The 26928-nt window shown below is 45.4% G+C and overlaps 16 protein-coding genes across 16 annotated transcripts; 7 read left to right on the top strand and 9 right to left on the bottom strand.

Moving 5' to 3' along the window:
- Window positions 1-36: 36 nt before the first annotated feature.
- Window positions 37-526, top strand: PICMEDRAFT_111250 (hypothetical protein). The gene has a single exon (XM_019159756.1). It carries the CDS (start codon window positions 169-171, stop codon window positions 445-447), a length of 279 nt encoding a protein of 92 aa, XP_019018438.1. The 5' UTR covers window positions 37-168; the 3' UTR covers window positions 448-526.
- Window positions 447-4046, bottom strand: PICMEDRAFT_15292 (hypothetical protein). Its single transcript, XM_019160755.1, has one exon. The coding sequence runs from the start codon at window positions 4002-4004 to the stop codon at window positions 606-608; it is 3399 nt and encodes a 1132-aa protein (XP_019018437.1). The 5' UTR covers window positions 4005-4046; the 3' UTR covers window positions 447-605.
- Window positions 4047-4150: 104 nt separating this feature from the next.
- Window positions 4151-5710, bottom strand: PICMEDRAFT_15291 (hypothetical protein). The gene has a single exon (XM_019160754.1). The coding sequence runs from the start codon at window positions 5688-5690 to the stop codon at window positions 4287-4289; it is 1404 nt and encodes a 467-aa protein (XP_019018436.1). The 5' UTR covers window positions 5691-5710; the 3' UTR covers window positions 4151-4286.
- A 323-nt stretch (window positions 5711-6033) lies between these two features.
- Window positions 6034-7578, top strand: PICMEDRAFT_31801 (hypothetical protein; the record flags this gene model as incomplete). Its single annotated transcript, XM_019162723.1, has 2 exons — window positions 6034-6969; window positions 7045-7578. 2 exons carry the CDS (start codon window positions 6034-6036, stop codon window positions 7576-7578), a joined length of 1470 nt encoding a protein of 489 aa, XP_019018435.1.
- Window positions 7510-9840, bottom strand: PICMEDRAFT_15290 (hypothetical protein). The gene is made up of 2 exons (XM_019160753.1): window positions 7879-9840; window positions 7510-7846 (listed from the first exon to the last, which is right to left on the bottom strand). Exons 1-2 carry the CDS (start codon window positions 9756-9758, stop codon window positions 7756-7758), a joined length of 1971 nt encoding a protein of 656 aa, XP_019018434.1. The 5' UTR covers window positions 9759-9840; the 3' UTR covers window positions 7510-7755.
- Window positions 9841-10039: 199 nt separating this feature from the next.
- On the top strand, window positions 10040-11909 carry PICMEDRAFT_15289 (hypothetical protein). The gene has a single exon (XM_019160752.1). The coding sequence runs from the start codon at window positions 10088-10090 to the stop codon at window positions 11531-11533; it is 1446 nt and encodes a 481-aa protein (XP_019018433.1). The 5' UTR covers window positions 10040-10087; the 3' UTR covers window positions 11534-11909.
- PICMEDRAFT_15288 (hypothetical protein) lies at window positions 11500-13239 on the bottom strand. Its single transcript, XM_019160751.1, has one exon. It carries the CDS (start codon window positions 13219-13221, stop codon window positions 11581-11583), a length of 1641 nt encoding a protein of 546 aa, XP_019018432.1. The 5' UTR covers window positions 13222-13239; the 3' UTR covers window positions 11500-11580.
- A 170-nt stretch (window positions 13240-13409) lies between these two features.
- PICMEDRAFT_15287 (hypothetical protein) lies at window positions 13410-13975 on the bottom strand (the record flags this gene model as incomplete). The annotated part of the gene is made up of 1 exon (XM_019160750.1): window positions 13410-13975. A coding segment is annotated over one exon (292 nt), but the record flags the coding sequence as incomplete, so codon positions are not given.
- Window positions 13976-14396: 421 nt separating this feature from the next.
- Window positions 14397-17305, top strand: PICMEDRAFT_31004 (hypothetical protein; the record flags this gene model as incomplete). The annotated part of the gene is made up of 2 exons (XM_019162668.1): window positions 14397-15210; window positions 15732-17305. 2 exons carry the CDS (start codon window positions 14397-14399, stop codon window positions 17303-17305), a joined length of 2388 nt encoding a protein of 795 aa, XP_019018430.1.
- A 798-nt stretch (window positions 17306-18103) lies between these two features.
- PICMEDRAFT_71400 (hypothetical protein) lies at window positions 18104-19153 on the top strand (the record flags this gene model as incomplete). The annotated part of the gene is made up of 1 exon (XM_019163911.1): window positions 18104-19153. One exon carries the CDS (start codon window positions 18104-18106, stop codon window positions 19151-19153), a length of 1050 nt encoding a protein of 349 aa, XP_019018429.1.
- A 383-nt stretch (window positions 19154-19536) lies between these two features.
- PICMEDRAFT_15282 (hypothetical protein) lies at window positions 19537-20916 on the top strand. Its single transcript, XM_019160749.1, has one exon. The coding sequence runs from the start codon at window positions 19567-19569 to the stop codon at window positions 20455-20457; it is 891 nt and encodes a 296-aa protein (XP_019018428.1). The 5' UTR covers window positions 19537-19566; the 3' UTR covers window positions 20458-20916.
- On the bottom strand, window positions 20565-21107 carry PICMEDRAFT_111132 (hypothetical protein). The gene has a single exon (XM_019159755.1). It carries the CDS (start codon window positions 20944-20946, stop codon window positions 20671-20673), a length of 276 nt encoding a protein of 91 aa, XP_019018427.1. The 5' UTR covers window positions 20947-21107; the 3' UTR covers window positions 20565-20670.
- Window positions 21108-21441: 334 nt separating this feature from the next.
- On the bottom strand, window positions 21442-21852 carry PICMEDRAFT_25228 (hypothetical protein; the record flags this gene model as incomplete). Its single annotated transcript, XM_019162386.1, has 1 exon — window positions 21442-21852. A coding segment is annotated over one exon (411 nt), but the record flags the coding sequence as incomplete, so codon positions are not given.
- Window positions 21853-22237: 385 nt separating this feature from the next.
- On the bottom strand, window positions 22238-23395 carry PICMEDRAFT_111098 (hypothetical protein). Its single transcript, XM_019159753.1, has one exon. It carries the CDS (start codon window positions 23055-23057, stop codon window positions 22374-22376), a length of 684 nt encoding a protein of 227 aa, XP_019018425.1. The 5' UTR covers window positions 23058-23395; the 3' UTR covers window positions 22238-22373.
- On the bottom strand, window positions 23396-24356 carry PICMEDRAFT_111099 (hypothetical protein). The gene has a single exon (XM_019159754.1). The coding sequence runs from the start codon at window positions 24241-24243 to the stop codon at window positions 23734-23736; it is 510 nt and encodes a 169-aa protein (XP_019018424.1). The 5' UTR covers window positions 24244-24356; the 3' UTR covers window positions 23396-23733.
- A 113-nt stretch (window positions 24357-24469) lies between these two features.
- PICMEDRAFT_57813 (hypothetical protein) lies at window positions 24470-25648 on the top strand (the record flags this gene model as incomplete). The annotated part of the gene is made up of 1 exon (XM_019163258.1): window positions 24470-25648. One exon carries the CDS (start codon window positions 24470-24472, stop codon window positions 25646-25648), a length of 1179 nt encoding a protein of 392 aa, XP_019018423.1.
- Window positions 25649-26928: the final 1280 nt, after the last annotated feature.

The following is a 26928-nucleotide window of genomic DNA, read 5'->3' as shown; positions in this document are numbered from 1 at the left end:
GCCGGGATCCGCGGCAGGGGGCGGCATGATGTGGGTTTGGTCGACCGCTGTGGAGCGTCTTGCTGCTCCTGGGCTGGCGGTGGTTCGCCGCTCACGGCCTGACCTGTACCGCACGGTGGAGCACAGCGAGACACAACAAAACAGCTTGGCCGGCGGAAACGCGCAGAAATGCAGCCCGCTCAAGCTGGTCGCTGCGCCTTTAGTGCTCGCCGTTGGATTTGCGTGGCACGCTGCACCAGTCGGGTTCTGCTGTGCAGGCGTATCGGCTGCGGCGCCGCTTTTGTCGCTGACACGGCATGTGCAATAATGGCTCGGCTCTCAGAGGCCGGCCCGCTGGAACGGCCCCGCTGCTCGCCTGACCGCGTGTACGCTCCGAATGGCAAAATCGGCTGCAGCAGTAACGACAGAAACAATGCTGCCCGTGGGAGTAGTCGCCGCAAGACGTAAAACGTAATAGTATGGTATTGGTGACAAATTATTCAATTACTCTACACAGATATATTAGGCAGCACTAATACATTTTTCAGCTGGACAATAGCAGCACTGGCACTGGCGTGCTGGATTGGTAGCAGCAGCAACATAAATAGCAACCCAAGCAAACGCTCTCACAACGGCTTGGACCTGAAGTACTGTCTCCACTCCTGCGCACTTTTCAGCTCGTCCCACTCGGACCGCTTCACCATCCCCGATTTGCTGCAGTCGAGGTATTGCAAGCTCTCCCGGAACTCGCTCCGCATCACAAACCCTTCGATAATGCTCATCTCCAGCGAGTTGATTCTGCGCAGGAGAAGCCTCTTTAGCTTCCGCATCCTGTAGATGTGCTTCCACAACGCCTTCACTTCCATGCTCTCGGCGTAGTTCTGGATGAACGTCGTGTCCGTCAGATCCATATCCCGCCCGGAATCGCTCCAGAAAACAGGCCTCCCCGGGTCAAGAACAACAGGAACCCTCGACTTCCCTATCATCTCCCCGCTCCCACTGTACCAATCAAACGATGCGTAGTCACGGAGCTCGTAGTCCGTGCTTACTACCACGTTGCTCAAGTTGAGTTCCTCTAAGTTGGCACACTCGTCCAAAATGTGGATGATGTAGCCAACAGGAACATCCCGGTTGAAACAGTACTGCTTCAGTAATATGTTCATTTTCTGGTGTGGTGTTCCAAATGGGCGAGTCTCGCCATTGCAACCACCGTCTCCACTTTCAGCGCTTTTTCTTTTGCTACTACTGGCCTTGGATTTGGAAGACAAATGCGTATTCTCGTGCTTTCCATGCACTTTCTTCTTCTGCCAAGTTGGAATTGTGCCTGACGAAGATGCCTTGACAAGTGGCTTTCTCACAGGACTGATCCCACGCCGCTTCTTCCCAGGCACCGCTGGATCTAACCCAAAGGCCTTTTTGAACGACTTAACAAAACTGCCATTATCCCCTTGCTTGCTACTACGGCTACTGTTGCTTGCATTGGCACTGCTATTGCCACTACTGGTACCTCCGGTGTAGCTATTTCGGGTACCGGTACTACCCAAGCTATTCAGTCTACTGTTGTTAGAAGCAGAATTGGATCTCGATCGAGATTTGTTTGACAGCCGTTTCATCGTATTCTCCGATCCAGAATGCGACCTGACCCGGGTATTAGTGGACACCATGGTATTGGTCGTCATTGACGAAGTGAATTTCTTTGGGTCAAGTAGATTGGGGGCAGATAAATTTTTGCTTGTTGCCAAATCCCACGAAATACCGCCAGAGCCTGTTGACGCTGTGGTGGATACAGAATTGGCTCGTTTTCTCCATTTGTTGAAATCTCCGTACAAAGGATGATTTCTATATTTCCAATCTCTCCATCCAGCATGCACAACCCTTTTCTTCTCATTGAGAAGCTCCATGGCCGTAGAAGAGCCATAAACCAATTTATCCTGATATTTAACCTTTTCGGATTCGGTCAAAAAGACAGGAAAAGTAATTTTAGATAGATCCAAGACTTTCACAAACGTTGCATAGGTTGGGTAGTTTAAAATTGTGTGAACAAACTGGCCTAATCTATAACTCGAAGTAAACTTTGGATATCTATACAGATTTGGTATAGCATATGACTGAAACGATCTGGAAACATATAAGCAGTTGACCAAATCATGTTGGTTATCAATTTGATTGACGATTAATTGGTGCATCTCTCCTGGCAAATCATTGAATAAAGCGGTAGGCTTAGATTTTGGTTCCGAATGTATGCTATGTGTTATTGAAGATAAAGACCTAACTGATCTCGATCTTGATTTAATAGACTGTGTATCGTTTGCAACATCGATGAGTTTCTGCTTGATATTGTTGTTTGTGGTCAGCAAGATAGACATCAATTTACTGTCACGCTTTTTCTTGTGTATTGCTACCATCGGCTTGTTATCTTCACCAGATTTGATTTCTATATCATTATCATTTGCATCAATATAGCTGTTGGTCCGATAATCAAATGCCTTGTTAGGATTAATTAATGACCTGTAAGGGGGAAGATACCTATCCATTTGATAATAGTCTACGCTCGCATGTCTGCTCAGTTCGCCATCCTTATTTTTCTTTAGCTTGATGGAAATCTTTCTCTTCAAAGGAGAATTGTGAGCAGAATTAGAAGGCGCAATAGAGGATGCATTAAGTGATCGACTGTTATTGAAAGACAGTGATACACTAGAGTTGGGTTTTGCAGGTGACAGACGAATATCTGATACATGATCTTGTGCTTCAAGCATCAGGTCATCGAAAGGGGTGTTGGCATGTTCATATTCTTCCCTCTGTAAACGTACTGCCATCTCTTCGTCTTGCTGCTCTTGCAATCTCTTGATATGAATTTCATCCACTTCGCAATAAGGAGGAGGCTTGTCAGGCATAGACATATCTAATGACAATGAGGTTCCTTGGAGATTTTCATTGGATTCAGGAACCGGACTAATATCTAAGCTCTGAATGTATTCACTGGCTTGGTCACCAATGTTTAAAAATTCTAGTGGAGTATCTACAGATACGTCGATTCCATCGTAATTTTCTTCTGCATCCTCTCCTCTCCCGCTTTCAGATATTCCTTCATCTTGAAACTCTACCTCGTCATCTTCTCTTTCATGATATTCTTCTTCTCCCTCCTCTTGTTCCTCCTCTTCTTCGATAATTTCACAACTTTCTTCGTATTCACTACTGGAAGTTCCACTATCAATCCCAAAAAAAGTTTTGAATCTATTTGGATCGTCATAATCTGCATCTTCGCTCGGGATTTCAATGCTCAACAAATCTATACTATTCAAAGTACTGTTACTCGTCGATTTATACCTCATTAGATTGGTTTTGTGTAATTGGTCTAATATCTCGGGGCTGAGCTCTATTTCCAACTCTTGTTCGGGATCGAGCTCACTTCCGAGACTATTTATCATATCCAGTATGGACTCGTCTATGCTCAAACCTTCATTTAATTCTTCATCATCAAAATTATATGTATATCTCTGTGATTTTGGGTCTGACAACATTGTATTATCGAGAGTGTTTTCATTCATCGAATTACCAACAATTGTATGATCCACATCAGATATGATGGTAGTATTGGGTTGACATGCTGTTGCTGCAGCAGCAGTTGGCTCTTCATTTTTGAAACCTGAGGAGTAAATCATTTTATGTGGCTGCTCAATTAAAGAAACGTTTTCGCCTAAGGATTGTGTAGGCTGGCGATCTCTTTGAATTGCGATCTCATCTGTTGAACTTTCCTTTTCAATTGAGCCAATGACATGTTTGTTTGAGTTGGGGATTGTAGATTCCTGATTTATAAGATCAGAGATTGAATGCGTCACTGAAAAAGCATCTGTACTGGAACTATCATCGGCATAAAGATCAAGAAAGTCGTTTAAGCTCTCAGTAGCCGATCTCACCGAGCAAGAGCTATTTCGAGAGCTCGTTACTATATGCAATGATGGAGGTTGGTACTGCGGGACATGAGATAAGTTCAGTTGTCGGTTTTTTCTTTCTGAATAATTCATCTCTACCATGTCACTAATGACGTAGAGCTAGCATGCAATAGTAACTCCAAAGAGCACACGACATTCGATAAATTTATTGACATTGAACAGAGGAAGGCTAAACTATCCAATCGTAAAACAATGTCTGGCGATAAAGATTTACTTGCATGCAGATTTTGTATTTTTTTTGTTTTCTTTTCCACGCCAAATCAATGCGCGCTTATATAAGCAGATCCAGATCTGGAAATTTGTCTCTACTGACCTAACTATTGGCAGTATGATTGACGGGATGATGATACAAAATTATATAAGACCAGCAAAATTAGAGTACGACTCCTCAATGAGCCCATCTCTCTGTTCAGCTAGGTTCATCCACCTAACGTGGCCAAATGATGGATTGGAAGAGGTATCCTGAAATATTTGGGGTAGTTTTTCAGAAGAAACCAAAAGGCAGATTGCATCGTATCCACCTGCTCCAGGAACAACACCACCGAGAACACCTTTAATGTTTGTGGCAGCATTTAAAAGCTCAGTTTGCTCAAAAGGCTCAATCTCTGCACCAGTCTCCTCGGTCATAATTTTCAGATACTTTCGGATATCTTTAATTGCACATCCGATCTGGTTCAATTCTGCCAAGTCGGGGGAGGAGGCAATGTCTTCATCACTATTTTTTGCAAGTTCATTGAGCAAGTACGAATATCTTACCTTATCTGTCTCAGAAAGTTTGTCCATCTTGCGTAAAGCCTCCACTAGGCGCATGTTTGAACTGTTAAGCTCCGTCCACACCTTGTATGAGTATTCGGGCTTCTCTTTACGCCAGTTCTGCACTTTTGTAACCAATTTAGGAGTCTCAGAGCCACCAATAACATCTCCCATCAATAGTCGGATACCAGGTGGCATGCTACAGAGCTCATGCTTCATGTTCCAGTCTTGGTTGTCTATAAGATCGACCAACTTTGCGTTTGTATCAGACACAGCGTCTAGCACGCTGTGAATTAGTTGTGGCGAAAACCTTTGGTATATGATTGAACCAAATGTAGCACTCGCCACGTCAAACCCAGATCCGATTTTACCCTGCGCCTTACAGTGAGAAACTTGAGCCAAATTGTGAACTCTTTCCTTCCAATTGAGAGATGATTGAGCAATATCAAAATCAGCAAACAGTGCCGATAACAAACTGGCTGTCAAAGAGGTCACCAAGCCTGCACTAGACCCCAATCCGGTTTTATTCACCTGTGTGATTTCTTTGTTATGATACAAGAATTGTTTCGACCTGTTTGTAGATTCTTTCCGAACCGAGTTCAACTGTGAATGGTACTCCGGATCTGAAAATATCGTGATGTGAATGTCTTTCGCTTTAGTTTTTTCATTCAGGACGTCTTTTTCCAAAGCATATCCGACTGTCACAAGGATGGTAGACTCGATAAACGGGTTACGTTTACCTTCCTTTTCCACTATTGGGTATGCCAAACCTGCTGATTTCAAACCATCCAAATCAAGGGTGTATGACCATGATCCATTCATAAACTGGGGAGAATTAACAGTAATACGGCAGAGACGGGTTTCAGCTTCGGATTCAAAAACGCTGTTCAACGCATACATACGAGCGCTGAGCGCAATAACAAATGCTTCATATTTCGGATCCAAAACCAAGTATCCCCCAGCTAGCAAGGCTTTCCCTGTAGCACTAAATGCTCGTTGCACCATTTTTGCGTGTGGTGTTGGTTTTCAATTATATGTTACTGAAGGAAAACACCATCATAATTAGAAATACCTCACTACAGTGATGAGCCAGCTACGAAACATGTCAAGACACGAAGACTCTCGAAAAGGAAAACGAGGAAACAAAATTGTATAGCCATATCCGGTAAGTAAGCCGAGGAAACGGAGTTAGGCATGAGGGCCGAGATATCTGGGGAGGAAGAGGAACAAAAGGGATTTCCATCTTGTGCCGTTGTTTCTTGGAAGGCGGTGGTTTTTTCTCTTGAACAGAGACGGAGATTTCTCCAAGAAAGAACTTATTACAGCTTGGAAGTGGAAGTGTTGAGAAATGTCACAAGATAAGAGAAAAAACCATTTAGTTGTTTTAATTCACGGACTATGGGGATCAGCCCAGAATATGTCTCGATTGGAGTCGGTTCTGCACCATAGTCTAGATGAGACGCCTACATGCAAGATGCACACGTATGCACCAGATTGTTTTTCTCATTTCAAAACTTACGATGGGATTGAGTCCATTGGCGGTTACATAATACCTGACCTGTTCAAACATCTGGAGAGACTGCAAGCGGAACACGGAATTGTTATCGAGGAAATCAGTTTTGTCGGATATTCCCTAGGTGGATTGATTGCCCGGTATATTATCGGAGAACTATATGAAGTCGGGTTTTTTGAGAAGATAAAACCGGGGTTTTTTACCACGTTTGCCACCCCGCATTTGGGAGTGACTTTTTATAACAGTCGAATTTTGAATGTGTGTGGCTCACACTTTTTAGGGCAAACCGGTAGAGATTTGTTTTTAGTGGAAAATGTTGACGGAATTGTTTATAAGTTGTGTGATCCGGAAAGACGATACTATAAGGGATTGAGCTTGTTCAAAACAAAAATTTGCGTTGCTAATGCTAAATTTGATAGGACAGTTGGATTTTATTCTGCCTTCATCACCAAGTACGATGTTTTCAATGACTGGAACTCTGTCAACCCAAAATATATTCAGGGTCTACCCACAGCCACTCTTACAGAAAATGGGAAGCAGATTCAGTGTATGGTTATTGATTTCAATGAGTCCGAGAGGATTGACCCCGCTGAGAAGCATAAAGATCCCTCTCAATCTTCACCTTCGCATAGTAAGTTTGCAATGACTATATTACTAACGGTTGGTTTCTTCTTATTTCCAGTGATTTTTTCTGTGAGCCTTTTTGCCACAGTAAAGAGTTACATGAGGAGACGTGTTTTACCTATTCCGGACTTTGCCAAGTTGTGGAAAGTCACCTCAGCTTATTTTGATTTTGGTGACGATAAAGAAATTGAAGATCAGTCTTCACTTCTATCAACATCTGAGAGTCAAAATTTCTTGAAAGAATCAGATAAAAATCAAGACCATGATGATGGTTACAATGAAGCAGATAATCTACAGCGGGGACCTATTGGGGTTTCTCACATTACAAGAGAAGTTGTAGAGAATGGTTTGAATATGATCAATGAAGACGTTGACGCGGACATTGACCAAAATACACAGAAAAAGTCATCGACTGATACATCGAAATCTTATTCAATAGATGTTGAATTTGAGCTAGATTACAAGTCGAGAGCAGATTCTGTAGAGAATCTTGTCAATAACCTGATCAATAACGATTTGTCGAATGTTGGCTTGGCAAAGAATCTTAATCCGCTACCATTCAATGACGTAAGGCAACGCATCTTAGATAACCTCAATTCCTTACCTTGGACCAAAATTGCGGTGTTATTGCATAACTTGAATGCACACCAATCTGTTGTCGGCAGACGCGGCTTCGAAAGAACCCCTGAAAGCATTCCATTTTTATTCTTATATTCTTTTCTTATTGATACTAGCATGAAGCAGTACTCAAATTAATCAAGTCGGTCCTGATCATTTTGCTAAAAGATATTTTTTACGATTATGTTCCTTCAACTCTCACGGGATTTTGATTTACTTCCTTATGATATATATAACTTTTTGTATCTAATTGAAGAAAAAGTACACAATAGTTAAGTTCAAACATAATAATAAATAAAAATAGATTCAACACAATTACTCATAACATTTTGGCGGTAAAAGTGAGGCATTACAAGAAAGGAAGCACAAACAAATGCCGTCATTCATTGTAGCGTAACATAGTTTGCTGGGAAGAGTTTTTTCTCACCATTCAGAGACCCTAACCACCAATCATCATCAACTTTGTCAATATCTGTAATAATATCGCCCTCCTTGAAAGTTAATTCATTCTCCTCTGTGGCATCATAATCGTACTCGGCAACTGCAGATAAACCTGATGATTTGGCTTCTTCGACAGCCTGATCTCTTGATGGAAGAGTGGGTGGAGCAGGTTCAGAAGAGGCAGCAGCAGATGATGATGCTTCAATCAGATTGACGTAGGAAGCAGGGAATAAACCCGTTTCACCTTTACTGTTGGTACCTTGCCACCAATCTTCATCCACAAACTCAATATTAACGATTTTCTCACCTTCGGTGAAACCAATTTCGTTGTCTTCATCCTTTTCATAATCGTACTCTGCAATAGCATGTTTTCCACCGGCGCTAGAAGATAAAAGTGTTGCTGGTTCATCTTCTTGCACTGGGGCAGCTGGAATGGGTCTTACAGGAAGAGGAGCTGGTGCGGTACTAGATGCCGGTGGTTGAAAAGACTTATGTTGTTCATTTACACTGTCTGCATCATCATCTCCCCAATCATCATCTTCCTTATCCTCAGCAGGCTTTTCTTCAAATTTACTAAAAACATCTCTTTTTGGAGGAGGTGGGAAGGAGGAGATGAGATTTGGATTGGACGTTTCCTCTTTCTCCTCTTCTTCTTCTTCTTCCTCCTCTCTGGATGGTGGGGGAGGAAATTGTTTCACAGGCTCATTTCTAGCTGGAGGTGGAGGGAAAGAAGATATTGAGCTTGTTATAGGCTTTTTAACCTCTTCTTCCTTCTCAGCTTCCAAATGTAGCTTTTCAAATTTTGCCTTTGCACTATTTAAGCTGATGTCTTCGTGATCAACCTCTTTTTCAATATCTTCTGCATTGACTGGTTTGTCATTGTTTGGCACTTCTTTGTATTGTCCTTTCTTTTCGGCCCACAATTGTGCAGGGGTTTTACCATTTTCTGCTCCAAAGTTTCTACTCAAGCCACCAACCAACTTGCTACTGTCCTTCGAAGGGTTACTGCCGAAACTTGGGGTTTTGGTGCCAAATTCTGGTTTCACAACCTCTTGGTTGAATCTAGATAAGACTGAATGAGAAGGTTTTGGTTTTGGCAGTGAGGTCAAGCCACCTGATGGATTGATTGAAATGGTCTTCATTTCAGATTCTGTAGTGGAGCCGGGCCCATTTCTCAATGCGTTAATGTCAACCTTTGTTGGTTTGTATGCAGATGGTAGGTTTTCCAATGGCTCTTTAGAGAAATCTCTTTCTTTGATCTCACCATCGTCTCCCCAATCATTAGTGGACCCAGAGATTTCCTTTTTAGGTGGTAGTGAAGGTTTAGGCTTAATAATGGAAGGACTGACAGCTGGTTTTGGTTTGACAAAAGAGGAAGAAGAAGAAGAAGAAGATGCAGACACAGGCTTCGGTTTTTGTTTAAAAGAAGATGATGCCGACTTTTGGGGAGTCAAACTCTGGATTGAGTATCTTGCACCAGAAGCATTGGAAACAGTCTTCAGGAGATCGTCCACATCTAGGTCATCGCTGTCTCTAGCAGTGACTTCAACATGGTAGTGTAAGACCTTCCCAACGGCGGACAAGTTTTGTGCATAAGAGACCTTTGATTTTATAGGAGCTGAATCAGGACACCAGCCGAGCAGCAACAGCTTCTTGACGTCGGATCCAAACGGATTGACTCCAATGATACCAAACTGAACTGCACCTTCCTCAAACTCGGAAACAAACTCTTGAATGTCTCCGTCTCCCAACACAGTAGGCTTTAAGGAGGAGTCCTTCAATGTCGTAAAGATAGCATAAGTGTTGTCGCCGGAAACAACAGCGTCATAATTGTGTTTAATGTCCTTGGCGTATGAGGACAAGTCTAGTTTCTCCATACTGCGGAAAGAATACTTAGGTGGTTGTATGTAGCTAGCTGTGTGACGGTACACCACAACGCCAATTGACTTCTAACACCTGTCAGCGTCCGCCTTGATTGATTTACAGCCAACACCCCCCGGCCGGACAATGAGAGAGCCGGAAGAGAAGGAGCCCATAGCTGGTGTAGAGATGTCAGCGGGAGAAAGAGGGAGGCACGAAACTGGTGAAGTTTCGTGTCAGTCCTGAAGGGAATGGCGTATACCAAAAGGCTGAAGGAACACATGAAAGGTGTTATATAGAGCTGAGGTCATCAAGCAGAGATTATACCAGATTACAGGAGACACTCATGACTGCTGTAAATGGAGAGTTCCGAAGAACACCAAAAACGAGTTCTGTGCCAGACACTTCGTTTGCTAATCCAGCCACAGAACGGACATATGCATCGCAATTCAATGCTCTGTATTCGTTCCGATCCGGCGAGTTGAAGTCACGGGTGATGAAGATGGCAATGCCGAAATGGTCTGGAGTTGACGTGAATGGAACGAAGCCAAAGTTTGTGCCGAAAGTATTGGACGTTCCGTTTCTAGAGCCGGTGTTCATTATTGGCACGACCTTGGCCGACATGAAGTACAAGCCCGATGTTTTGAAAGAGGTGGAGTTGAACGTTCAGGGTCATTTTAAAGAGTTGGATAATTTGACTAATGGTAGTGGAACTATTCACAACAAGATGGATGATTTGAGGAAATCGTCATACAGCGACCCAAAGACTGACAAGCTATGGTTGGAAGATGAAAGTGGTAGGATCTTACTCACTGGTGATCATCTGAGCGATAAGATTCTCGTGACAGGACTAGTTATAGGTGTTCTTGGGATGGAAATAGAGTCTGGAATATTCCATGTGGTTGACATCGTGTATCCAGAGGCTGCTCCTCAGAGGAGTATTCTTGCCCATGACAACGCCAAGGGGAAAGTGGCACTCTGCAGTGGTCTCAATTTCAACGCCTCGTCAGATGTGGTGAAGTTTGAGCTCCTACAAAACTGGCTTATGGGAGAATTGGGTGATGATAGGGCGAAGGAAGTGTCTGAACTGATGGTCGTTGGCAATTCCGTCAATATCGTTCCCGTAAAACAGAATATCAAGTCCGAAAAGGATAAATACTCCGATGACTTTGTGTCTCAGTACGACGAGGAAGCAGCCAAATACGTTGACAACTACTTCCATGATCTGTTGCACAGCATTCCTGTCTCAATTCTCCCAGGAGCCCACGACATTGTAGAGGCTGGACTTCCTAAACAACCAATACACAAGTCGCTTTTCCATAAATCGTCAAACCGGAAAAACTTCAAAAGACTAACCGACCCAGCATACTACGATATTAATGGATTGCGATGTCTAGTATCCTCTGGTGAAAATATCAATGACATTCTGAAATATATCATCCCCAACGTTGCTGTGACTGAAGATCATATTGCAGAATCCATATCTACAGATTCACGACTTCGAGTCATTGAAGATTCTTTACTGTGGCAAGTGATTGCACCAACAGCACCGGATACACTCTGGTGTTATCCTTTTGAAGGGCGAGATCCGTTCACGCTGGTTGAAACTCCTCACGTTTATATTGTTGGGAATCAACCAAATTTCGAAACCTCCCTTATCGAGCTCAAAAGAAAAAATGGTGACATTATACCAGTGCGTGTAATTGCAGTTCCAGAGTTCAGCGAGAGCAATTCTTGTGTGTTGTTGGATTTAGAAACACTGAAATGCGAACTTGTAAGATTTAGTTGCTAAATAACAAGATATGTACAAGTTTTACTCTATTAATTTATTCTACGAATTTACTTTTGGGAAAACTCGATCTTCGCTAAAGGAACAGTACTTCCCTTCTTGAATATTGCGTCCTTACCGTATGTCAAGTCCTTCCCGATCTCTGCATAGTCAATAGTTCTTTTTTCTTTGTCAACTCTCAGTCTATCAAGAAGCAAAGCCGAATATTGGGGTATGAAGGGTTCTAACAAAATCAAAATAACTCTCAAAGAATCAAGAGCAGTGAAAATTATCAGATCTTGTTTGAGCGTTTTCGATTCTTTATCGTTTTCAGCGTCTGACGATTTTACCTTTAATGTCCATGGTTCATATGAATCAAAAAGCCCATTTATCATAGGAGCGGTGCTGAAAATTTTAGACAGAGCTTTATGCATGTTGAAATTGGTAATGTCATCATCGATGTCTATTTTCAAACAGTTGATGTCTTTTCTGATAGATTCAAGACTTTTCTGAAACTGAGGTTCATCTAGTTTTGAACACAAAGATTCCAAGCTTTCATGTTGAAGTCTTTCCAACGCTCTTTCTATTTTGAAGTTTTTTGACAATGAACGCATCATCAAATTGCAGAACTTATCAATGAACTCGCTCCTCAAAGTGTTTAATCTTTCCTCGTTATAGTCGCCATCTGTGTCTAAAACGGAATATCTCATCATAAAAAGTCTCAAAGAATCTGCATCATAGCGATCGGCGATCTCGATTGGATCAGCCACATTTCCTCTCGACTTACTCATTTTACGACCTCCCATCAACCAATGACCATGAATAAAAACTTGCTTAGGCATTTGCAGTCCTGCAGCCAGCAAAAATGCAGGCCAATATATACAATGAAATTTGATGATATCCTTACCAATAAGATGTGTAGGTCTTGGCATTTCGGCTGCTGTCGGGTACCCCTCCGAGGTCAAATAATTTATCAACGCATCGAACCAGACGTATATCCTTTGTGAATCATCATTGGGGACAGGAATTCCCCATTGTAAGCGTGATGAGAGTCTTGAAATCGACAAGTCAGTAAGCTCTCTTGTCTCCAATTCGTTTACTATAAAGTCATAATATTTTCTGGGCTGTATGAAATCCGGGTTTTCTTTCAGATACTGTAAGAGCTGTTTCTGGAACGCAGAAAGCCTGAAGAAGTAGTTATCTTCTGATTGATAAAGGACGGTACTTGAAGTTTCCTTTGAAATCATTATTTTTTCACCAGTCTTCTCATCAGTGGATTCTTCAATATCGGTTTCGGCATAAAACGTTTCATCCGAAACAGAATACCACCCACTGTGTCTTCCTTTGTAGATAAAGTTGTTTTTGTTGACGACGTTCCAGAAATGATTCACTGCCGCATAATGGTCCGGGTCGGTGGTTCTTATAAATCTATTGTATTTTATGTTACCTACCACGGCCAGCTCTTTGAACTTGGCAGCCAAATTATCACAAAAGAGCTTTGGATCGACATTCGCTGCCTGTGCAGCATTCTGCACCTTCAGGCCATGCTCGTCCGTTCCTGTGGTGAAAAAGGTGTCTTTTTTGTTCAGCTTACACCATCTGTTCCTCACATCCGCAAGAGTCATGGAGTAGAAATGGCCCAAATGTGGTTTTGCGTTGACATAGAAGATCGGAGTTGTCGTGTAAATTGTCTTTAGATTTAACGGCTTCATGGTATATCCGTTGTGTGGCTAGCAGGCGTCCCACAGATATCGAAAAGGTTTGTGGGCGGTAGGTGTCAGAATCATGATATTATCTCGACTGTTTCAACATGATCAGCCTCGGGGGTGCGAATGGGGTCACAAAACTGTGAGGCCATCTCGCAAAGACGTAAGGCACCGTAAAAGATACAGAAGGGCTGAGTACCGCCAAAGATATTTATAACAGAGGTTTATTAGATATATAAATAGTAGAAACTAAGCTAACACTAGTAAAACAGAAAGAAAAGCAAAAGAAGTCCCAGCTCTGGGGGTTTAGTGAGCAGTTATGTACATGAGGTTGTTGTCACCAAATATTTTTCCCTTCGTTGGTTCTCTGCTGTCACCGGCTTCACAAACATCCATACAACCAATACACCATGCAAATGCTCGAAGAAAAGATAAAGGAATCGAAGTACACATGACGAGGGTCGACCACTATTTGTCAACTTCCTCCTTGAAAAGTAGCTTTTTGCTGTGCTTGTCGAGCATGTTGGTGAAGTCAGCAAGCTTAAGCTCCGCGGGGTTGCCGCTCATGACAGTGTTGTCCTTGAAAGTCACCTGCACAAACGGCTCAACCGTAGACTTGTCGTTCAGCAGCTGCAAGTCTATTTTGCACACACCTTTCATGGACGGTGGGATTTGCGAGAGCACAGACCTGGCGCATCTGGCTTCTGGGCCAAACGGATTGAATTTGACGCACACCTTTGTGAAGTATTTGGTGATCATGCTGCTTGGCTCCTCTGGCTCTGTGTGGATGTGCCTCTGCAGCCCTACACGATCTTTCTCTTTCTCTATCTCCCTCATAACTGGGCTCCGTGGTCCCCCATTATGAAGCAGCTGAAATTTTCCCACTTGACAAACTGGGGGGGGGGACCGACGGACCGAAGCGACGTCTGCACCGACGCGTCGCTTTTTTTTCAGCACCACGGCCGATCGGCCGCTTCGAGGGAATTTGTGGTCTTGTCCGCTATCTCCATACGACACGTCAACGGGAGACGGTTACGGACATGATTCCGGAACATGGCTGGAATCGCCATTCTTTCTTCCCTGGAGACAACGAGGTGGACGGAGGGAAGTTATTAGGTGGGTTTTGCTCTCAGAAACAAAGCCAGTGAAAGAAGTAACATTGTGGATTGTGGTCGACAAAAATGCTTGTGCTGAACATCTTTGTAGCGTTATTTTGCGCTGTGTTGGCAGATGCCCAGCGTTCTCAGCCAAAGAGACCTTCGTTCTACAAGGACTCGAAACACATTGTTGAGCTGAATCCGTCGATTTTTTCAGACGTGGTGTACGGCTCGAACTATACCACGATTGTCGAGTTCTATGCTCCTTGGTGTGGGTATTGCCAGCAGCTCAAGCCTGAGTACGAGAAGGCAGCCAAGCAGGGCCACCATTTCGCACAGTTTGCCGCTATGAACTGCGACGAGGAAAAGAACAAGAAGTTTTGCCAGTCGCAGAAGATCGAGGGCTTCCCGACGCTTTTGACATACAGACCGCCAAAGACGTTTTTGGATTCCGCCCCAAGAAGCCAGCAGTATGCGATTCAGAAGTACGAGAACGACAGATCCAGCTCGGGCATTGTCAACGCGATGAAGGGTACGATCAAGTCATTTTCCAAAAAGCTCTCGCTGCCTAAGCTCCCGATGTTCTTGTCTACTATGACTCCAAACTCTCTCCCAAAGGTACTGATGATCACCGATAAGGCTCAAAATTCTCCAATGTACAAGGTTCTTGCTACTGATTTCAGAGGCAGCTTGGAGTTTTTCCACCTCACAGTGAACAGCGACTCTGAAAAAGCTTTGGTAAGAGACTCGATTCCTGAACTTGTCGAGCCATTCGAAATTCCGAGTCTTTTGGTCGTGAACCCAACTGACGGTGTAATTGCTTATAAGGGTGAGATGAAAAAGAGGCCAGTTGCCGAGTTCCTCACCCGGTTTGGTGTCCCTGTAGAAGGTGAATTTAGTGAAAGAAATGAAATTATCCAAGGAATCAAAAAAGGAACCTACAAATCCTTCAAGGACTACAGAAAGAAAGCTCAGAAGGCCAAGAAAGCGGAAAAGGGGAATATGGAAAAGGATGAACTTTGATTTTTTCCGCAATGTATAAGTATAAACTAGTTACTGTATATATTTGTTAATCCACACACCGCTAATGCTCTTCTGCTAATGTATGCAGTTATGACGGTGATGTGCTAATCAACAGAATTTACTCTCACGTTCGTCGTGAAGCTGGAAAATCGTGAAAATATCTTTAGACGCGTGAGGCACGTTTGTCTCTTGCTAGTGCAGCATGCTTATCACAACGTTAAGCCACGAGAGGGCCCAAAATTGAACCAGCAGGAAACATGGTGCTGTGTCCAATCTGCTCAGAAAACATCGATCTTTCTGAGATCAATAACCACTTGGACGAGTGTGAGCTGAGGAACAAAACCAAAACCAAAAACAAGTCCAAGATCGCCACCACCTCTCCCAATGACGAATCAGAAAAAGGTCAGCAGCAGCAAGGTGAAGTGAAGATTGAAGATTCGCCACAATCTAAAACCCTCTCCTCATTGCTCTCCGGGAATAAAAAGCAAAGAGAAAAGCCAAGAACGTACCAGTATCATCCGTCTTCCTCGCAAGCGAACCAATTGACGCCATCATCTTCATCTTCACCACAGAACTCATGCCCTGTGAAAAGAGATCGAGAGAAAGAACGGGACGACGAAATGACTGTATCAACGGAGACAAAGAAACCCAAGAATGCGACAGTGGAAAACTTGAAGCTCACATGCCACTTACCACTTTCCGAAAGATTGAGACCCACTGATGTGACCCAATACATAGGGCAATCGCATCTTGTAGGACCACGAGGAATTCTACGAGGTTACTTGAAGCACGGGAGGATACCGTCCCTCATACTATGGGGACACCCGGGAACAGGAAAAACGACACTTGCCCGGATATTGGCCAAGGCGGCGCATTTAAGGGTCATTGAGATGAGTGGCGTTATGAACGGAGTCGCAGATTGCAAAAAGGCTTTTGAGGAGGCCAACAACGAAATGAAGCTTACAAGGAAACCAACTATCATATTTGTTGATGAGATCCACAGGTTTAGCAAAAGCCAGCAAGACATTTTTTTGAGTTACGTAGAGCGTGGAGTGATCATATTGATCGGCGCCACGACGGAAAACCCCAGCTTCAATGTTAACAAAGCCTTGCTTTCCCGATGCAGGGTTTTTGTTTTAGATAAGTTAGACAACGACGAAATGAGAGAGCTTGTCGGTCGAGGCCTTGTCGAGGTAAACAAAGTGAGGAAACTAGTGCATAACATAAGCGTATTGAAGCTGAGCAAGGAGGCGATAGATTGGATCGTGGGGGTGGCGGACGGAGATGGACGGTTAGCGTTGGGCTGCATTGAGCTCATCGACTCGAATTTCGTCAATGAGGAAAAGGAAGAGTCTGGAACACCCGATGACGTCAGCCTCGAAGATGTCAAGAACATCTTGAAGAAGTCGACGGTATTATACGACAGGGTGGGGGATGCACACTACGATACCATTTCGGCTTTCCACAAGTCGATCAGGGGCTCAAATCCCGATGCGGCCATGTATTATTTGGCCAGAATGTTGAGAGGCGGCGAAGATCCTTTGTACATAGCCAGGAGAATGATAAGAATTGCGAGCGAAGACGTTGGCGTTCTAGACGACACGTGTTTACCTTTTGCAATTGCCGCGTACCAAGCTGTGCAATTTGTCGGCCTTCCTGAAGCCGACCTGGCCTTGGTGCATTGTGCAGTCAAACTAGCCCGGGCGCCCAAGAGTGTGGAGATATACCGCAGCTGGAACGAAATGAAGACGTGGATGGCTGAACCAGGGGTCGAGGGCGCCGAGATCCCATTGCACTTGCGAAATGCGCCTACTAAGTTAATGAGCGACTTGGGCTACAGCAAGGGCTACAAGTACAACCCGCACTTCAAGAACGGGACGGTTCGGCAGAGCTATTTCCCGGACGCTCTTGGCGAGCATGTGTTCTTGAAACACAAACATCTCGGTGACCTCATCGACAAGGACGTCTGAAAGAGAAATGGTCCATTGCTATTTTCAGAAAGCCCTGCTTTGGCACGCACCCTTGCTTCTAAGTATAGCAACGCGTCGGCCTTCACTGTGCGACGGCATTCGAAACAGGCAGACAGCATTGTTCGTCCTCTCGTGTATACAGGCACAGCGGCTTGTGCCTATTGTCTCTATTCTCGCCGCTCCCCAACAGCAACATTCCAGGAGAACGGATTGGCGTGCAGCTGAAAGAATTCAAACCAACGGCCGCGAAAGGAAACGCGGTCGCGAGGTAAACACACGAAAACGCGTTTGTACACATACCAGGACCGTGGTGCTTCACGCGAGAAAGGGGAAGCTGACACACCTTTATATAAAGTTGACAGTTTCCTCGTGTCTTTCCCAGCAACGTGTTTTTAATCTTATTTTTGTGAAAAGGAATTGGGGCACATCTTGAGTTATTTTCGTAGCTTGTTCTCTGTTTTGACTCTTCTGTTCCTCCGTTACAACTCTTCCTCTTCTCTTTTGCTCTGAAAATTCTTTTTCTTCTGCTTCAAGCACATCAGACCCTTCGACATCGTACTCTTTAACAAATAGCGCCCAACTGAAACAACAGGTTAATTGTTCTATCAGTTCTTTTTTCCTTCCTCACCACCAACTTGTTTAACTAATCCACTATCAGCCAGTCACTCCTTTTAATCCGTTGATACGTTAGTTAACATATTCTTTCCTTTATTATCCTATCACCAACATTGAATAAATCAAACCAGCTTATTGTTATCTATTAATAAATTTAAAGTATCTTCCAATTCCAAATACAAAATGAAACTATTATCCCTTCTTCCTTTGACTCTTCTGTCTACTCTTGTCTCCTCGGCGGCAATCCCTGAACCACAAAACTTTCAATACATTGCGAAAAGATACGTCAATGAATCTGCTGTAGAGACATTGGCCTCTGATACAGACATTCTTACTACCTTGACTGAAACAAACTCAAACGGTGAAGACTACACTACTCTCTCTACCATAACTTCTACCATCTTTGTCACCCAAACCAAGTCCTCAGCTGCAGCTGCAAACGCGCTTACAACCGCCGCTGCTTCTGCTTCCTCGGCTGTCAGTCCTAGTGCCTCTCTTTCAGCTGTAGGCTCTACTGGACTTGCCGACACTCTATCTCAGAACAAGGCTGCACAAATCGCCAGTGCCACTTCTGGGATTCCATCCTCTATCTTGCAAAGTTTGTGTCCTGCGCCATCAACTGTTACCGTCACCGTCACTGCTGGTCTCTCTAGCTCTGGTTCTGCTAACATACAATTGTCAGAAGTTACTCTTCTTTCTACCGGAGTTTCTACCACCACTGTCACAATTCCTGTAACGGCAACTTTCACCATTAGTAGTGGATCCTCCGTGAGTTTTTACACCGCTTCTTCCATGGTAGCCACTGCCCTGGAGCAAACTACTATCGTGACTATTACACACACAAACACTCTCACTTCAACTGCCGCTACTTCCACTGGTACTTTTACCGGTACCGCACCAGCAGGCGGTAATGCAGCTGCTAATGGGGGTATTGCATTTAACACTGATTCCACCGAGTATGTCACAACCACGATAACATCTACTGCATACTCAACAAGAAACCCATCATCCTCTTTGACAGAGGCTGCCGCTGCTGCTACCACTACACCAGCAGCTACTACTTCTGCTCCAGCAGATACCGCTTCTGCTCCAGCAGATACTACGACTGGTTTCCCGACCGTCACTTCTTCCGATGGTAGCTCTGGCTACCACAATGGAACCTATAATGTTCCAACTTTGAAAAGTGAGAGCGATACAACCACCACTTTAATGAAGCGTGGTTTTCTATGGTGAGTGATAATTGAAGTATCACCATCATTTTTCATCTATAGAGATTTAATCTTAGATTTCACTCCTGTCTTATTTTGTATAACTCAAACATTCTAGCTAAGTAAACTCGAAGCCGTCATCGTTTTCAAAAACTGATTTATCCAGGAACAAATGACAACAGCATTTCACGGTAAGTGAAACAATCCTGATGAATATTTAGCCAAACGTGTATAGGAGTTTCGCAATAGTCTGGTGTATCTTGAAGCACGTGACAAATCGTTTTAGTTACCAATTATTACGTAATATATATGTAACTCAGGGTCAGCAGGATATTTATGAAATCTTATTCGTCAGGCAAAATGGTATCCGCTTCGGGTACATAAACCGGGAACTTTCATCTTATTTCATTCTGTTCGACCTTAAATCAAAAGCAAAACATGTCAGATGATCAACCAAAATGTCCTGTTGACCCTAAAACGAGAGAAATATGGATCCAGAAATCGAAAGAGTCGCAGCTTGCTCAGAAAAAAAAGATAGATGGACATCTCACAAATGAAAGTGTTTTACAGCAGCACACTAGTAATGCAGCCAGTGCATGGGGCTGGAGAAACCTTCTTTGGGCCTCATCTCTGCCTAGTAATATACAGCAAGACGGCTCGTTAGATGCAGGTTGCCCTGTTCCGCATGCAGCTAACGCAACTATACCTTTGGATCACCCTAATGTGCCAGGTATGCCTCTTACGATAACCAGGACAGCACCGGAAGCTGTTGAATGCTCATCGGAAGAGTTGGATCAGTCTCCATTGACACCTGCGAGTGCAGTTGCGGGAAGCGGGTCTCTGTCGAAGGACCGTGTCATATCATCGATACCTAGAACCAACGCCGAGTCCAATTGGGTTTATCCTTCAGAAAAGCAGTTTTTCAATGCCATGTTAAGAAAGAACTGGTCCCCAGAAGAACAGGATATGAAAACCGTTGTTCCTTTACACAATATGGTGAATGAGGTTGCTTGGGCCTATGTTCTTAACTGGGAAAGGGGACAAGGTGGCGAAACATGTGGTGGAATCAAATTGTCGTCCTTCAAGGGAGACGCAAAGAAAATTACGCCGAGAGCTGCAATAGGACACTATATATTTGGCCGGGATTTGCCTTTCGATAGACATGACTGGGTGATAAATCGTTGTGGGAAGGAGATTGAGTATGTGATTGATTTTTACACCACACCTGTGATGGAGGGCGAAGAGCCAAAATTCTTTTTGGATGTCCGTCCAAAACTAAACAGTATGGAAGGAGTAAAAATGCGTATCTGCCGTGCCTTTGGCCTCTGATCAAATCACAATAGTGCTTTCAGGCATAGTTGCCATGAAATGTTTATACTGGAACAAAGAGCTATATTCAGGAATACTATGGATCCAAGGGCGTGTGAATAGAAAACTATCTTCACACGAGATATATATATATGTGTAAATAGATATAAATGAACAGATCTTCTCTAATGATAAAAAATTTGTTATTTCAATCAACTCTGGACATGAGGAAGCTTATTTCTTTGCAAGAACACCAGACTTACCCACAGTTTGCATCGACTCACTGACCTTGACATTGGCAGCAAAATACTTAGAGACACATCTGTCCACACACAAGGATTCAGTTTGGGTCAAGTCTTCAGAAGTGTAGTTCTTGTCAAAACACTTTCTGTAACAGGAGTCTAAAAGCTGGTTGAACATGGTTGTGATCATGTCCAACTCAGCTTCAGCAGCTGCAATCTTTTGTTCAGTGGAAATTTGGGGTTGAGAACCGAAACCAAGGAAAGACATGTTGTATGTATGTGTGTATGTGTTACCGTGTTGGTGTTCTATTTGAGATCTGCGGAAGCTCTGTCAAATGGACGGAGGGAGAAGAAGAAGGCTGGTCCATCATTTACATGAACCAGCTTTCTTGGTGATTTATGGAGAGTCCAGTCCGTTCCTATTTTTCACCTCCCTCGCCTACTCTTCGCACACAGGTTATTTGCACGTGTGCGTCTGCCATTACGCAACCACAGGTCAACCGGGTGCAGTAGAAAAATGTATATAGAGAAGTAGATAGATGGATGATGTATCAGCTAAATAGAGGTTTATCCGAGTATCAAAAAGGTATCACCAAAAGTACCCGTGCTTCCCCTCCTTCTGGGAGGGCGCTGATGTGGAAGCCTTAGGAACAATGTCCGAAGAAAGCGTGGCATTAGCAGTAATGAGAAGCATACCTCCCATTGTGGAGACGTCACTTTTCACGCTGTAAACATTGTCGGCGGTTCTATTCTTGTTCGAGCTGGATCTGATGACAAGAAACTGGTTGACGAATGTGGGGAAGCTGTAGTTCAGTTCTAGAGATTTGGTGTGGACAGTATCAAACGTTAAGTTGGGGAACTCCCTGATCAGATTTGTCTTGAAGACCTCATCGACTATCATTCCTAGCATTCCCCCATGAACTATAAAGGGATACCCTGCGAGTCTACGGCCGACATGTAAAATGACGACGTCGTCGCCTGTTTTCTGGCAGTGAAAGGAGATTGGGGGGATGGCAATTCCCCCAGGCGTGAGCAAAGTTCCGTGGAAATTCGATAGACCGGATGGAGTAGTGTCCAGATGGTTCCATCCTCTGTACTCGGTGTAATCCGGATCATCCTTGTACTTTTTAACCAGGGGTAGCGACTGGAGTTTTTGTTCGAGATCCGAAGAGTATTTTCGTTTGGCATCGATGTCCGAGTCGTCAGGTAGTGACATGAGCGATTCCCCTATGGTGTAGAGTGGGTAGTTATAGGACACGGCTGCACCGAGAGCAAACAAGATAAGACCGAAATGCCACTTCCGTCGTGGCTTGGGTTCGTAATGGGAGGGAGGAGGCGGGTACTTTACGGAGTTGAACCGCTTGCTGACGAGCTGGAGGCCATTTTTCCGGAGAGGGGCGAAAGTCCCAAGTCTTGCGTACATTGTGTGTAGTGAGTATGTGACTCTTGTTGGTTTACAATATACCAAGTAGGATTACCGTTATGAGGGGGGAGGAGATTTTGGCGTGGGGTATTACTATCAGATGACAGACGAGATGGATTCATTTGCAAGAGAAGGAGAGCGAGAAAAGGGCATGGCCGAGGGGGGACTTTTGGTGCTGATCGACGCGACGCCGGGTTGATGAAGATAAGTTTACAGGAAGGGGTGGCAGGATCAGCCCTGGGGCTGATGGTTGATGCCAATAGAAAAGGAGGTCAGATCTCGGGCAACGAGCTTGCGGCAGAGAAGACGGACCCGCCAAGAATGACGTAGTCGAGGGGCTCATCGTGGGGCTCCAGCTGGAGGCTGGACGGGTCCTTGACGAGCTGGTCTGGGAGGCCGATTCCGACGAGAAGCGGGACGGTCCCGTGTTTGGCCCGGTACCGCTTGATGAAGTCGTCATAGAAGCCTGCGCCGTGGCCGAGTCGCCGCCCCGTGGCGGTGAACGCCACGCCGGGCAAGAGAAGCAGGTCAAGCGGGTCGCTGCCTGCGAGGAGGTCGTTACTCCGGTCCGGGGCGTAGTCTGGCTCCCGGATTTGGTACTTGCCCCGCGGAGGCAGGGCGTCTGCCTCGGCTCTAGACTGCACCGAGAGGAAGTGGAGACACGACTTCTGGCCGGGGAACGCCGGCTGCTCGTCGAAGACGTGCAGCTGCTCGATCCGTGGAAGGAAGACCGTCTTGCCCGTGCGGAAGCAGCTGTCGAGGATGGCGTCGGTGTGAAGCTCGTTTTCCGGCAGGTGCATGTACACGCCGACGGAGCGGGCGCTCTGGAAGGGCGGGAAGCGGGCCAGTGCGGCGGCGGTGGCGGCCGACTGGGCTGTCACCTGGGCCACGTCGAGGGCCCTGAGACGTGCAGCAACCTCTTTGCGGGTCTTGTTCTTCAAGCTTTGTAGCGACATAGAGGCGGTAGAGCTGCGTGGCGAGGCGTCGCGTGGTGTACTGTGGTAGCAGGCGGTATGTGATGTTTTACCCTGCAACACCGACAATGCTGGTGGGACGATGAGGATCTGCCGATGGGATGAGGGATCAACGCTGGGGCTTCAATTTCCGCTCTGGGAAAAAACAGGAGGCGTCATTCTCCACTGATCCGTCTAGCGTGGGGCATTTAGGTGCTAAAGAGACGAGAGGGCAATGCATGCAGTGCGGTGCCATCCACGACACGAGAACGCCCGACGTGCTGGTGCGAGCGCAGTGGCAAAGGTGTCGCTGCCAAACTTGCCCAATCCGGCTGCTACGAGCCTCCTGCAGGGGGACAAAAGGGAGCAGTCCACCCGTGCACCCGCACACCCGTGCACCCGCACACCCGCACACCCCGCATACAACACTGCGCTAGACTATACTCCACTAATGCGGTAAGCACTGCTGCAGCCGCAAAGGCCGGCCGGGATCCCAGGCGGGGCGGCCGTCAGGCGGTCTAGATTCCCGCGGCGTGAGCGCGCGCGGCTGTCTGCACCAGAACCGTTGCGCCTGTGTGTGCACTATCCCGAAGGGGCATATTTCCGCATCGGGCGAACGATTGGCGCGCGATTGGCGAGCCGCTGCCACAGACGGGCGACTAGACCGCTGCGCGGCGGCTTATAGTGCCCGCTTTGGCCAGCGTGCGTGCGTGCGGCCGCCCGCTTGCTGCTCTTTTTTTTTTTTCCTTTTTCCCTCATCTTTCAACTGCTCCAGCAAACCGGGGCAGCGAGACAGGGCAAGAGCAACGGGCCATGCGCCGGAGGGGGGCACCCAGGGGATCCCGAGCTGGAGTTCGTCCGCCCGCCGGAACGCCCGCCGGAGGGCGTGCCGAAAGGCCAGCCGGACAGACAGAGAGCAGAAACACACGAGCGGAAGGCCCAGAGGAGGAAATAACTCCTGGACGCCGGCTGGCTCGTTATTGCCGTTGCCGTTGCAGGGGCATAGGCAGTTGCAGCCCTGGGCCCGTCTGCGCCAAATCGCCCCTACCCCTCGATCCTGGCCCTGGCCTGCCCTTGCTTGCCCGTTCTTCACCAGTAACACCATCTTCCTTCCTTGGTCGCCTCCCTCTCTACGCCAGGCGCCGTCCTCCTGTCCTGCCTTCGCTTTTTTCAGCACACCTTTCCCCATCCCCACACACCCTCCTCCGTCCCCCTACACCCACACCCTCCTCGCTTTTTTTTCCTGCCCTCTCCCTCTACTCCGTCTGTGCCAAAATATCCTACACGCCGCAGACTCTGTCCCGCATTGATTTACGTGCTTTTTCTGAAAAAACCGCAAGAACAGCACAGCACAACACAGCACAACACAACAGATCACACTGCCCACAACCAGTGACCCCTCTCTGGCCTCTACCATGACGTTGAAGAGATCGATCTCGAAACGGGTCAAGTACACATTTGCGAAAACGAAACGGCTAGTGAGCCCCTCCGTCGGACCAAGTAGGTCTCCCTCTGGCACCTTCAACGACACAGACTCATTCTCATCCTGCGGCTCCAACCTCAGCTGGGACCCGTCCGGAACACCTGCGGGTGACGCCGTTACCAATAATGCCAACACCCACGGTGGCGCCAGCATCAGCTCTAGCACCAACACCGAGTCGTTCCAGGGCCTGGGAATCTTCAAAGACGTCTCCGCAGCTGCCTCAGCTTCTTCCGGCTCTCAGAATCACACTCAAGCAAACTCCATATCCTCGATACAGAAGTCGGTCTCGCACATCATCTCTGCCACGAAATCGAACCTCAACACCAGCAACTCGGGTAACGGCACTAGCGGTGCCAACGACTACGCCTCCCCAGGTAATGACACAAACCACCATCCAACTCTCTTGTACACGGGAAGAAGAAAGTCTAACAGCATCCGTCGAAACAAGTCCATCCAACAGATACACCCTCTGGACTACATAGATACCAATATCAACCAGACTACACTCAACTCGAATCCAATCTCTTTCTCTGCTCCTAAGGACTACTTCCACGAAGCTGCCAACTACAACGAACCAAGCCAAGCTTCGTACCACAAAAACGACGAGGAAGAAGTCATTTTACTCCCCGTGGACCCTGTGGACAAGTCCAAGCCTCCTTGCACCACCGAACAACTCACCCCGATATTACCTTTAAGTTTAGATTCATCCTACATCAATGGGAACGGCAACAGCTATTTTGATATCAACCCAAACGACAAGCCGCCACTGATCGTTTCAAACTTGAGCTCTTCTACATCAACTACCTTGAACTCCTCCTTCCTCGAACCCACCACAAGAGGAACCCCGACAAGTTCCACCACTTCTCCTATCAGAATCACTCTGTCTGCCTCGAACTTCAAGCCAGAAGAGGTACCACTGGAACTTTTCCAGCCTGACGTAAACCCTATTTTTGCAAAGTCGTACCAGATTGATCACTTGGATAAGGAACTTGACCTCAAGAAAAAGGACCGCTTGGCAGACCAAATGGCTCTGAATATTCTACAACACATTTCGGAGGAAAATGTTGATGAGTTGTCCAAGCTCAAGGAGGAAATCTCCATGAAATTCTAGAACCCATTATTCCTCGTCATCAGCATACCCCACTCACTAAAATATAAAAATTAGCCCTTTACTATCAGCTCATCTTTGCTTATCATTTTGTACGGTAGTCATAATACTCTACCGCTCCATGTTTTTTACTATATAGATAATATAATTAGAAGTCATCTTCAAATAAAGTTTAAAAAATCACACTTATAGATAGATCTCCCGTATTTTGGCCCATCTGGAAATTGGCTGGAAAAACTTTAATTTGTGAAAAATCCGAAATCTTATTGATCTCCTCGCGCGGCTTGCGTTCGCCGCAGGTTCGCCTCGATGCCGCTTCATTAGAACACTACTCATAGGGGGACACGATATGTAAATGTATTAAATGCATCACTGGTGCATGTAACATGGCCTATAGACTCTCAGGATATTACTGTTGAGCGGAGGTAACTCATCGATTTCTGTAGAAAAATTGCATGCCAAGTGTGGGCTCATGTAAACCACACTAGAGCAAACATCTCGATGACCTATTGCGGCAAGGTACAATTTTTCTTGGGCGGTATCCGAACTGATGGAGCTCTGATGGCTACTTAACTGCTAAAGTGGGATTGGCGATTGCCATTGTTGGAAGTATCAAAAACAATTACCCCCGGATTTCATGCCCCTTTGGTGACCCTAGCACTAAGATGTAGATGGCCGGTACATGGTTCTGGACTTCGATATTTCTAGGGTTGTATTTGGTAGACGTTCCTCCAACTTTCAGATGTAGTTAATGCAATCAGGAAACAGACATTCCACAGAAAATGTTACAACAGCACTTACCTGCATGGGTTGCCAGCAATCTACCTTTGTGGGATTTGCAATAGCTGTATGGTGATGCTCACCGGGCTCTTCTCACCCATTGTTTCAAATATTAGGCTCATAAAGTACAAATAAACCAACAGCTTCTGGTGTTAATCAGCTATAGAAATCTTTGATGACTACAGATCAGCTAGAATGACATAGATAAAAGAAAACCGCTAAAACTTGACCTACTTTTTTATTTCTCTACCACTACTAATCAAAAGTGTTATAAGTTGATCATCTTTTTTTACAGTTTTTTAAACTCTGGTAGGAGCTTGAAAGGCATAAGTCGACTTTCTTATTTAACGGCTGGATTTAGGAATCGGCACTGACCAAAAAAAAAGCTTTTATTTTGCTGAGACCTTATAATATTTCATGCTTCAGATTTTAAAGGTGGAGAAAACACGTGTTTTCCTACGGTAATAGATACGCTTACAAATATATTTGATCCTGTGTAGGAC

The sequence above is a fragment of the Pichia membranifaciens genome (assembly GCF_001661235.1).
Source record: "Pichia membranifaciens NRRL Y-2026 unplaced genomic scaffold PICMEscaffold_2, whole genome shotgun sequence".
Lineage (NCBI taxonomy): Eukaryota > Fungi > Ascomycota > Pichiomycetes > Pichiales > Pichiaceae > Pichia > Pichia membranifaciens.
Note: the sequence above shows the minus strand (reverse complement) of the source record. Positions and strands in the feature narration are given on the sequence as shown.